This window comes from Euleptes europaea, chromosome 11, assembly GCF_029931775.1.
Source record: "Euleptes europaea isolate rEulEur1 chromosome 11, rEulEur1.hap1, whole genome shotgun sequence".
In the NCBI taxonomy this organism is placed as follows: Eukaryota; Metazoa; Chordata; class Lepidosauria; order Squamata; family Sphaerodactylidae; genus Euleptes; species Euleptes europaea.
The window spans coordinates 23353070-23365268 of record NC_079322.1 but is presented as its reverse complement, the minus strand read 5'-3'; the positions used below and the strand labels follow the sequence as shown (position 1 = coordinate 23365268).

General features: G+C 41.1%; 1 protein-coding gene across 1 annotated transcript in view; it reads left to right on the top strand.

Annotated features, from left to right (window-relative positions):
* Nucleotides 1–12199, top strand: part of BBS9 (Bardet-Biedl syndrome 9) — a 258515-nt gene that overhangs the window by 34540 nt on the left and 211776 nt on the right. The window contains exons 10-11 of the mRNA XM_056857693.1: nucleotides 8375–8556; nucleotides 11773–11849. Of these exons, the coding sequence (XP_056713671.1) occupies nucleotides 8375–8556; nucleotides 11773–11849 (259 nt within the window). The remainder of the gene's footprint in view (nucleotides 1–8374; nucleotides 8557–11772; nucleotides 11850–12199) is intronic.

Here is a 12199-nt window from a genome sequence, read left to right as displayed (position 1 = left end):
TGGTTAGGGCCCTGACCAGCCCAGGGCAGCTGGCCTGGTTGCCCCATGACTAAGACCTCCCCTGAGGTCATGTATTTATAATATATATTATTGTGTATATCATGAATATTTTGATAACCAAATGCAGTTTTGTTACCACTAGTTATAATTCGGTTATACACCAAAGTCTGAAACCATGGTTTTTTAAAATTATAGTTTGGAGACAAATAAGATTAGCAGTAACAATTGTTCACTCAGTTTAGGTTTGTCATGGCAATATATTGTTACCACAAACCAGAAAGTAAAGGATGGAATCAGTACATTTCAGGGGAGTGAGGATAGAGTATGAAAGGTCCCTGGCAAGGTTATAACATCCAAACTGAGCCAATAAATAAGTGCTACGTGGGATGAGAAACTTCTGCGTTGTGTTGTGGTGTTTTACAAGGAAGGGGAAACAATGCCCTATTTTCTCCTCTTCTACTTTTTTTTTTGCAAAAACATACAGCTCTGTTGCATAGATAAATGTCTGGCATAGCCAACAGCAAATAAATAGGAGTGTGGGAGCTAACATGAGTAGAAAACCATGGAGAAAGGAGAAGTTCACTTCTAGTTGAATGTAAGCATAAAGGATATTAAATGGGGATGAAATAGTGGGTGGAGTTATAAATGAAACTACTATACATTCAGTTTTCTTCATCCAGAGGGGGGGGAAAATACTTTGGTCTCCATTCCAGCCCATCTGTTACTGCTTCTTGTAGCTGACATCACCACAACTGTTAAAGCATCACTATATAAAACTAGCAAAACTCCCATATTAAATAGGGAAAACTTAATACTTATTGCAGGAGTTTATAGACAAAAGATGGCAGGATTCAAAGTTTCCCTTTTGCAACAGTGCTGGTTTAACAGAAGTTTTGCCAGTTATGACACAGAGAATTGAATTACGATATACATTTAGTGTTTTCTAAGGCTGTTCATTATAGCAGAATGTAAGAAGTTTCAGCCCAATGATTTTTACAGTTTCCATCTAATTTCTCACTAAAGAGAAGTTAGATAACGAATTAAATTTATATTTAAGTCATATGCCCTTTCATCTGCGTTAGCTAGAGATGGTCATGCAAAATGTTGTTTTTAGGAGTCTTGGGTAGATGATGATTTATTCACCAGTAGTTTACATTCAGGATTATATCTATGAATGGTAAATTTTTCTATGTTGGTAGTTATCTCTAGTCTTTCTCTTATTTCTTTTGATGAGACAGTAGGTTCATGATACAAAGTAATTACAGTAACCACTGCATGACTACATTCTTCAGAGGTTTCTTTGTGGTACGTTTGTTGACGTGTTATAGTCTAAAGGAATCATATAGCCCCTTTTCCGGAACAATTCCTGAAATCCTTCTTTGTCTCATTAAGTCTCGTATAATGTTGTGAACTGGCGTGAGATTGTTCAAATGTGTACCCTCTGTGCAAATTCTTTATTTTTCCTGGCTGACCTGGAGCTTCCTTTTTGCTCTTTTATAGTGGTTGTAAATAGCAGAGCAATTGTCTTATACCAGGGATGGGGAATGTCTGGTTCCCGGGCCGTTTACGGCCCCCGAGGCCGTTTTCGGTGGCCCTTGGGAGCTCCAGGGCCCTGCCACAGAGACACAGCCCAGCACGGCCCTCCCTGAAGCCCCAGTGTGCAGGAACGCTGCGGCCCCTTTAAACCCCCTCTTGCCGACTGTCAGCTGTTAATCGGCGAGAGGGGCAGGGAGGGAGAAAGATGCTTCCCCCAAGCCGGCAAGGCGAAGCGTTCCTTCACGCCGTGGCACAGCAGTTGAAACCTCTCTCGCCGCTGAGGGAGGGGGGAAGAAGAGGGAAAAGCCAGTCGCTCCTGGTGGCGGAGCATGCGCGTGGGAGCCGATCAGGTTTTGTGGACTGGGGTGGGAGGTGGGAAGGCTGAAGCCCGGTCGCATGGAGCCGGCTGTGTGTGTGTGTGTGCATGTGTGTGTGCGTGTGAAGGCTTTTCTCGCTTTTCTTCCTTTTTCTGTCACTCTCTCTCCTATTCTTTCTCTCTTTTTCTGTCTCTTTCTTTCTCCCCCCTCTCTTTCTCTATTTTTTTCTCTCCTTCCCTTCCTTCCTTCCTTCCTTCCTTCCTTCCTTCCTTCCTTCCTTCCTTCCTTCCTTCCTTCCTTCCTTCCTTCCTTCCTTCCTTCCTTCCTTCCTTCCTTCCTTCCTTTTTTCTTTCCTTCTTTCCCTGCTTCCTTCCTTCTTTCCTTCTTTCTGTCCTTCCTTCCTTCCTTCTTTCTTTACTTCCTTCCTTCTTTTCTTCTTTCTGTCCTTCTTTCCTTGTGTGAAAGTACCCCAGAGATCTCCCGGTAATAATTGGCTTCCAGACTGCCAGGGAAGGAATTTCTGCCTAGCTACAAGCCTGCTCTGTGCACTGGGTAACTGGGCTAAGAGTCATGGAGTGTCAGAGTGAACGATAAACAATGATAGGAGAAACTGAATGAAACTGCAACTGTACTGAGTCGCCTTTCTGTCTGTAATACAATCAGATATGCATAACTTGTTGATGTATCGTCATAACTTGAATTTGGATAAATATCTCTTCCCCAGTATAATCGGGACTCAGAGATTTCTGCCCATTAGGGCAGAAGCTGAGTCAGCAGCTGCAAATAAACTGTTTTCTTGATAACGATCTTGGGTCTCCCTCTCCCCCGCGAACCCCTGTTTTACTGTTTTACTTTCCTTCCTTCTTTCCTTGCTTCCTTCCTTCCTTCTTTTCTTCTTTCTTCCCTTCCTTCTTTCCTTTCTTTCCTTCTTTCCTTCCTTCTCTCCTTCCCTGCAGATCGAATGCAGGCTGCAAGCTGTGCCCCCCTGGCACCTTGGTTGCCTGAGCCCGCCACTGGCTGCTCTCCCACCTGGAGGAAGACCTGGGGGAGCAGAGGCACCCTCCAAGCCTTCTCTGCATAGCCTCCCCTAGGGTTGCCAACCTCCAGGTGGTGGCTGGAGATCTCCTGCTATTACAACTGATCTCCAGCCAATACAGATCAGTTCCCCTGGAGAAAATGGCCACTGGGCTCTATGGCTATACAGTCTCCCTCCCCAAACCCCGCCCTCCTCAGGCTCCAGCCCCAAAACCTCCTGCCAGTGGTGAAGAGAACCTGGCAACCCTAGCTTCTCCCCCACAACCCAACCAGGAGATCTACGCCCGGTATGGCCCCCGAACGATGTTATAAATATGCAAATGGCCCTTGACAGAAAAAAGGTTCCCCACCCCTGTCTTATACCAATGCGCTGCATTAAAACGTTGGCAATTGAATTTGTTATTTGTATCAAAATTGTGTTGGCTCTAAACATTCAGGCCAAGAGGAAAGGGATAATTTTTTGGTGCATAATATTGGTGCCAGTGGTTGTGAACTGGACTATAATCTACCAATAGTCACAGGTCCTATAGATAAGACAGGGGTGAGACAGCTCTAGGCCCCAACCATATTGTAACTTTGCTAGGCTCAACAAAAACCCTGCTGCTTCTCCTTGGCTTCTTCTCCATCTAGGGTTCCAAACTGCAGTGGTGTTTTTTAGAGCATTCCCATGATTGTTGTTCTCTAATTGTCCAGGTGCCAGGCTTTTCCTTCCATGAGCCCCTTGTGGCTGCTGTTTTCCCTGCAGTATCACTGGTGGCCTTTTTGAGAACTTTTTAAAAAAATTGGTAATTGCCACAGAGCTGTAGCGTCATAACGTTAACAATCTGTCGCTGTGATTTTCTAGTTCCTTTGAATCTCCAGCTTGCCATTTTTTAAAAGTAAGTCTCTGGCCCTCTTCGCAATGAGGGTTGCTTGTAAGGAAGGCCATTTAATTAGCAAGGCAGTGAAACTTGGAAATGGGCCCGGAAAGGATACAAAGTCAAAGCAACAAAGCTCAAGACTTTCCTCACAGTGAGAAAAATGGGGATGGTGTCAACTTTAATTGATACCTAAGTACTTCAAAATGTGCTCTAAGCTGTCAAAGAGTACCTGTTTAGCGGCCAACATGATGGTGGTATCTGCCAGGTTTGGTTTCCTAACTCAGTGTGCAGCTGGATGGATTTGCTGCAGCCCTCTGACGTCAGATTAACTCAGAACCTTTACAAAATATAGTTTTCCTTGCTTTCAGATATTTATTTATTTCTACATGGAATTTCAAAGAAAGTGCTGTACAAAATTATGTAAAACGGTATAACGCTTCTGTATTTATTCAATGGACATTGTATATGATACACTATTATCTTAAAGCAGCAAGAATGGAAAAATGAGGTGGTGGGCAAAATATATATACAATTTTACACTGCATTTTGTGCATCTGCTTCTAATTTAACAAACCTCTTCTCTAAGCCATTAATTATTTTTTTAATAAGACTTGATATCACTTGCTTGATTTGGAAAGTGCAGTCCACCCAGCACTGCTTCTGCATAGCACCCATTAACATTTGTGGGTCTTTACAGTCAAATTACTGTAGTGGATTGCAGCTCTGGTTGAACTCTACTATGGTTTAAGAATTAATGGAAATTATTACACGTCATGTGTAGTTATACTTCTAGAATTTCATCTTGTGCAGACAATCAAGCTATATCTTTGATCTTGTAAAAAGGTTAGTCACCCATTTAATTTAACACAGCAGGCATTTCTTAAGTAGGAACCAAGGTTTTTTGCTTTCTTTTGGTTTTGGCAACATGGTGAAAACATTTTTTGACCCATTATAGTATTTAGTCACCATTGGTGTGCTGGTAACTGAAAGTTACTGACCTGCCCTTGGGAAGGCATTTCTTGTTGTACAGTCAATGAAACAGAAAAGGACATGAGCTGCTTTCCTTTAAACCTTGGGTGAGTCCTTTTAAATGCTAACTGTCCAGACTTAATGAAGGTTTATCTTCACATCTCACAATTATTAAAAAGAAGGTAATGGCTGATAGTATCTTTAGAAAGATACTATTAACCTTTGCTTTAAAGGGTTTCCCAAGACATGCGCAATGTGCTTCTGTAGTGCTGCAGCTACAACTGACTAGGTCATCTTTCACCACAGGCAAGGTTTCAGTACATGGCAGACAGCAAGGTAACATCTTGAATCTTTCAGTTACACAGAATGAGGGCGAGAGGACAATTTGGTAGGGTTGCCAGGTCCCCCCACTTGATCAGTGGGAGGTTTTAGGGGGTAGGGCTGGGGTGATCCTGTGCGCGCGATTACCTCACTTCCGGGTTTACCCCTGGAAGCTCCTCATTGCCGTCATCATCATTAATTTCTCGCCAAAACCACCCACCTGGCAACCTTACAAATAGGATGTGTCTGCCATCCAGAGGTTGATGAGCACAGTGTGTTGGTTTCCTCGACTTTGCTTTGTTACATTGGGGAGGCCAGGTGGTCAGAGTGAGTACTGGTACTTGATTCACTAAACCATGTGTTGTAATTTGGGCTTTCAGAATTTCAGATTATGGCCCTAGTCTTCATTTTTTGGACTATTGTTAACAATAAGCACGAGAGAATACTTCCAGGAGGTGTGAAATATGTCCCCATTATACTAAGAGTTCATAATGGAAATGAGGCTTGCCTTAGCCTGTGATAACAATTTGCCTCTGTGGAGAAAACCGTAGTGACTATTGGAGAAGATTTAGGACATAATTACAGCCCGTTTGAGTATGTGTGTTGCCCTTGTTCAGAACTGGTTAAGCAAGAAGGGGTTTTTTTGCCCATGGAATGATCATTTGGCTACCTTGAAATCATTGAGTTAGTGTAAAAAAATGTATCTCTTGTGTTAAAAATCACGTTTGGTTTGTGAGCAACTCCTTTTAAAAAAGGAAACGAAGCATCTTACTTAGCTTTAGGAACGCTGATAGTTTTGACCTGGTACTGCTACTGTCATCTGTGGAAACTAAAGAAAACCTGATCAAAATGTAATTGACTAATACAACAGTAAACTTGATGGAAAGGTTGTTCCGAGAAAGATTATCTTAACTTTTAACGATTAAGTCATTCATTCTATATGCTTGCTATATTTTACAAACTTCTAAACTTTTTCCTGTTAGCAGTTATGCACAATCCATATACAGAACAATAGACCTGCTGATAATGTCATAGTCTCTTAAATCATAATTGATCATAATTCCATAGATTACAGATATTACATGTTCCTTAGATTCTACAGATTACAAATATTACATGTCTGGGTAGCACATTTATTTCTGTAGGCTGAAAAGGAGTGCGCACTGTTAAATGGCAATGCGTTTTAAATGTGTAAAAAGTAGCAGAAAGTGGTAGATTACTAGATTAATTTTTAAAACAGGTAGTCAGGTAATTTATGGTTGATGGTATTATTAATCCATCTGGAATAATTAATTTTATTGTATGACTGAAAGTATGCAAAATGTTTAGATTCGTTAAAATATTATATTTTGAGCAATTTGTTTTGCAAAAGAGACATGCAAAAAACATATGCTATTATTTTTGTCCCAAATCCAGTAAAGGATAGTTTAAAAAAAATTACTACCATATGTGTATAGGATTTGCTTTGAACAATAAAGTTATTATAGATACCAGAATAATTTGTTTCTTTCTTTAGTATAAATGTGTTCCTTTAACTTTACATTCATATGACTATTTTAAGCACAGTTTGAAAATTATTCTCTTTCAACAGAAGTAATTGAAATTGCACATTTTAAAAACTGTTAAAGGTAATAATGTCTGCAGAAGTATAGTACAAAAGCAGTAGCTGTAGGAAAAATCGCTGTAAAATTTATTTTAAAAGCCTTCAAAGCTGCCTTTCTCAACTTGCTCTGGAGCAATACAGACTTAAGTAATTCTATTCTCAGGCAAGGCAGCTGAGAATTGTAGGTCTCAACTGGGTGTCAAGTGTTCCATAAGATGAATTAATACATCATAATTCAGTTGCTTGCCTCTCTTTTGTATCAACATACTTATGAATTCATGGAAAGAAGTTAACGGGTGTATCCTCTAAAAGTTTTCATGGAGTTCTGTATACTTCCATTTTAAATATGAAACACCATAGATTTTAGGAACCAGAGGAAATATAAAATTCTTTGGCTGGAATCCTGCATACATCTAACCTAGTTAAACAGCACAGAAGATAATAGGATTTAAACAGCCAACTGTGCATAGGATTGCAGCAATTATCCCTGAGTGGAGCAAAGGCAAAAATCATTGCATTTTATATCCCTTTGCTTAAACAGTTTATATATTTTTTTCAAACCAGAGCAACTATAAAGAAATTATTGGCAGAAAGGAATAGATTACTAAAATAGAAACATTAAGATTGCTTTTTTGGTCCAGATCTTCAAAGGAGCCTCATTGGGCTTTGAAATTTGTATAGGACATTCATGGGATTATTACCCAATCTTAAAAGCTGCCATGTGAGAATGCAAGTGCTTAGTCTGCAGAATGTCAGAAGAGTTGCATACATTGTAATGTCAAGCACAGCTGACAGTTAGGTTGCCATAATATTTCTAGTGGACACAGTGTTGGAAATACTTATGATCTCCTCAAACGTAGATATGCGTGATGCATATGCACATAAAGGGACTTAAATAGTCAAATTGAGCAGTTAATGGATACGTATGCAAGTATACAGTTTGGCTTTTTAGGGAAACATAATTTTGAGGGGAGGTAGTTTTCAGTGACAAAACATGGGGTAGTAGGGTTGCCAACCTCCAGGTACTAGCTGGATATCTCCTGCTATTACTATGGATCTCCAGCCGATAAGAGGTCACTTGGAGAAGTGGCTGCTTTGGCAATTGGACTCTATGGCATTGAAGTCCCTCCCCTCCCCAAACCCCGCCCTCCTCAGGCTCTGCCCCAAAAATCTCCCGCCGGTTGCGAAGAGAGACCTGGCAACCCTATGCGGTAGTTGGGTGCCTGACCTTTACCCGCTCACAACTTTTTCTCTGTACCCTGTCCCCCCGATTTCTTTTCCTCTTTAAGTGAGTTTGCTTTTACTCTCATGAATTACATTAGGACTGTTTTAGCTCCAGTCCTTAGAAAGTAGCCACCCTTGTTCCCGTGAATAGGAAGGGCTATGGATTGAAGCCTAGGATGGGGAAATATTGCTCATTTATAAAGTGGTTTATTAAGTGTTGTTTCTCTAACATTAGGACTGTTTAAAAACATATTGGGAATAATAGTACTGTAGTTCTGTGCATTTTAGCAGTCCTTTAAGAATGTCTTAATAACAATTTTCTGATGATAGAGAATTCACAATAGCAGTGTTTTCATGTTGGTTACAGGTGATCTGTTTTCAAGTGGCTGTGTAGACCCAATAGAAGCAGTTTTGCAGATATTTCTGGGGAACTGTTTTTAATAGAAGTAGAAAGTCTTTGTTTTGTGCAGATTTTCTTGCATCATGTACGGTTTCTTTCTTTTATGCAGAGATTTGAAAGGTGTGATAGTTGCACTGAGTGATAGCGGCTGCCTACAGTGCTCCTATCTTGGTACAGATCCTTCTTTATTTCAAGCTCCTAAAGTTGAAGCTAGGGCTATAAATTATGCAGAATATGATGCAGAAATGAATAAACTTCAGAAAATCATAAAAGAGGCCACAAAAACAAAAGGTACGTGAATTCTCTTTATTGTCTCAATATCAATTTTATTTTCTCCCTGTTAATTATTTAAAATACAATTTACATTTATGTTTAATGAAGTGCTGTATATCTAATTCATTATTTGATGTAGAAGTTGCACCAAATTCTCACTTACTGAACACTGCATATAGCTTAATTTTACTTGGAAAGAGTTCGATAGAAACGATTTTATTTCAAGTAGTGTGTAATTTTTAGCCCCAATACTGGAATACAGTTGTAACGGTAGTACACAAGTCATGTTATATGAATTACGTTTATTATTTAAATGTTTGTAGAACAATAATATGCATTATATGGATTATATTTAAAATTATATTTAATATGGATTATATTTAAAAAGACTCAACCATTGGATAGCTTTGTCTATTTAGAATATTTATATTCTGCCTCTCCAGAGTCCTGCTCAGGGCTGTGTACAGTTAGCTTTGTCTATTTAGAATATTTATATTCTGCCTCTCCAGAGTCCTGCTCAGGGCAGTGTACAGTTAAAAAACACAATATAAAAAGAAGCCATTGAAAAACAAACAGACCATTAAAAAGCTGATAGGATAGAACTGCTAATTAAGAGCTTGAGTAAAAAAAAAATTGTTTTGGCCTGGTGTTTAAAAGAAAGTAAAGTAGGCACCAAGCAAACCTCAGGTAAAGGTAGTCCCCTGTGCAAGCACCAGGTCATTCCTGACCCATGGGGTGAGTTCACATCCCAACATTTACTAGGCAGACTATGTTTACAGCGTGGTTTGCCAGTGCCTTCCCCAGTCATCTACACTTTACCCCCAGCAAGCTGGGTACTCATTTTACCAACCTCGGAAGGATGGAAGGCTGAGTCAACCTTGAGCTGACTACCTGTAACTGACTCCCTTTGGGATTGAACTCAGGTTGTGAGCAGAGCTTTTGACTGCAGTACCGCAACTTACCACTCTGTGCCAAGTGGCTCTTGCAAGCCTCAGGGGGGAGGGTATTCCAAAGATGAGGTGCCAACACAGAAAATGCCCAGTCTCTATTTGCCACCTGCCTCACCTCTGAAGGCAGGGCACAGAGAGCAGAGTTTGAGAGGTAGATGCTAACCGGTGGGGTGGGTAGTATGGGAGGAGATGGTCCTTCAGGTACCCTGGCCCCAAACCATTTAGGGCCTTAAAGGGAAGAACCAGCACTTTGAATTTTGGCCAGGAACTGATGGGTAACTAGTGCAGATCTTTCAGCACAGGGGTGATACGTGCCACAGAGGAGACCTGAGCCTCCAGCTGTAGGCCAGGAAGCAATAGCATCCCTAATCTATTAATCTGCTCTTTCTGGGGAAGTGCAACCCCTAGCACAGGCTGGCTCCAAGCAGCTTCTCTGTTGATCAGTAGCACCTTAGCCTTGTCTGGACTGAGCTTCAGTTTATTGGCCCTCGTTTATCCCATTACCTTCTCCAAACATCTATTCTGGATTTCCACGGACCCACCTAGTTTAGCTGTTAAGCAGAAATAGTGCTGTGTGTCAACAGCATATTAGTGGCACCTTACTCCAAATCACAAGATAATCTCTCCCAGCAATTTCATGTAGATGTTAAATAGCGTGTGGGATAAGAGGGGACCCTTTGGGACCCCACAGCATAAATGCCACAGGGCCAAGCAGCAGTTCCTCAACACTGCCTTCTGGAATTGGCTGGTCAAGTAAGAGTGGAACTGGTGGCTCATTGGTAGAGCATCTGCTTGGCATGCAGAAGGTCCCAGGTTCAATCCCCGGCATGTCCAGTTAAAGGGACTAGGCAAATAGGTGACTCCTGCCTGAGACCCTGGAGAGCCGCTGCCCATCTGAGTAGACAATACTGACCTTCATGGACCAAGGGTTTGATTCAGTGTAAGGCAGCTTCATGTATTCAACCACCAAAGCACGATAGTAACTCTGTAATATTGAAAAATTAATATCAGTTTTGTATGTTCATTTCATAAAGTCGACAAATGGGCACCAACATTTTAATGAATTTCACAGTGCTCTGTCTTCTCTGAGCCCAAAGGGTTCAGTGAGTTGAGACATTTGGGCTACAGGCCGGATTCTAGGAATCCATTATTTTATTTTAGGTAATAATGTATTATACCAATTTTATGGTGTGGCCATTTTGGCAGCTGTCAACACATTTATAATTGCATACAAAAAACACTAATAGTTTATGTACTTTGTTTCTGCTTTTTTGTTTATTATATCACACACGAAAAAGAGTGGTGGGATAGAGGGTAGACAATCTTTATTCTTTTTACCGTTCCTCTACATCCTTCACCCAGTCCAACTAAAGAAATTCATGTGAGGAAGCATCTTTCTGCCTGCATACCCCTTTTTTAATTGGAAACTACAGGCCTAACTAAATTGGATGGGCCTCAATGTGCTGATTATGTCTTTAAAATTGCAGTACTTTCATTGAAGCACATACTTGGATGCCGATACAAATGCACATTCCATGGAAGTATTCCAAATGCCCCCTGCTCCCTCCTCTGCTGGTGCATTGCATCTGTGGAGGAGGCGATATTATTTCATTCACTCTGGGTTACTGCCGCACCCTGTGCCGTGGTGCATTTTGTTTGCGAGGCTCTCCTGGCCCTCAGAAGTTTTTCAGGACAAATTGCAGGTTGCTTGGGATGGGGGAAAAATCTGCTCCACCAGCTTCTTCTGCAAGCATTTCTAACTGGATTTAGCCAAGTATCCCACAGTGTACCAGGACAGAACCATGGTGCAGGGTAAATGGATGTTACAAGTCTTGGACGAATTGCTGAAGTGTGGGCATGTGTGGGGAAGGAGCTCAGCAATACTTCTTGCATGTAGATTAGGGGGGGACAAAGATCTGTCTGAAAAGATAGGACTGTTGATGTTATTCAGACCTATATATTTTCTACAGAGTCAGATCACTGGTCTCATCAAAGTCAGTATTTTCTGCTCTGAAAAGCAGCAGCTCACAGACAGAGGTCTTTCATGTCACCTGCTTCCTAATCCTTTTAACTGGAGATGCTGGGGATTGAACCTGGGACTTTGTGCATGCAGAGCAGGAGCTCTGCCACTGACTTGTAGCCCCACTTCATGGTGGACAAGCATTTCCCAGACTAGACCCCTGCATTTCCAAAAACTTGGGGCCTGATCCTAACTTGAAGCTCCATCCCTGTTAAGTCTCCATACCATGTAGGGACTGTTTGCTAATCTGTTTTTTTCTTGCAGATGTTTTGCTCAGATCAGAAAAAAATGAAGAGTTGGCACTTTCTGTGGAGGTCCTGACTGCTCTCGATTCAGTATCTGTATGTAAGCCTATAAATGTTTTTTGAAATATGTGCAGTTTCAAATCATCCTGTATGCGTTTTATGTTAAAGTAATAGGCAATGGACTTAAATCTGGCTGAGTTCTGAAGACCTGATGTAGGTATCGCTAAGGGCCTAGGCATATCTAGAGAAATATTTGGCTTTGAATAGTAGGCCCATGTCACACTAAAAAACTGTTTGGTTTCAGCAGTGGTTTGCAGGACTGTTTGAGAAATATAAAGCCAAAGCCATCCTTGGCATGTATATCTAGTCACACTGCTCTCTGGATGCAGACCCATATAAGGTGTTCATAGTTGCATTAATTTAAATACATGGGCTGTTGTAAACTG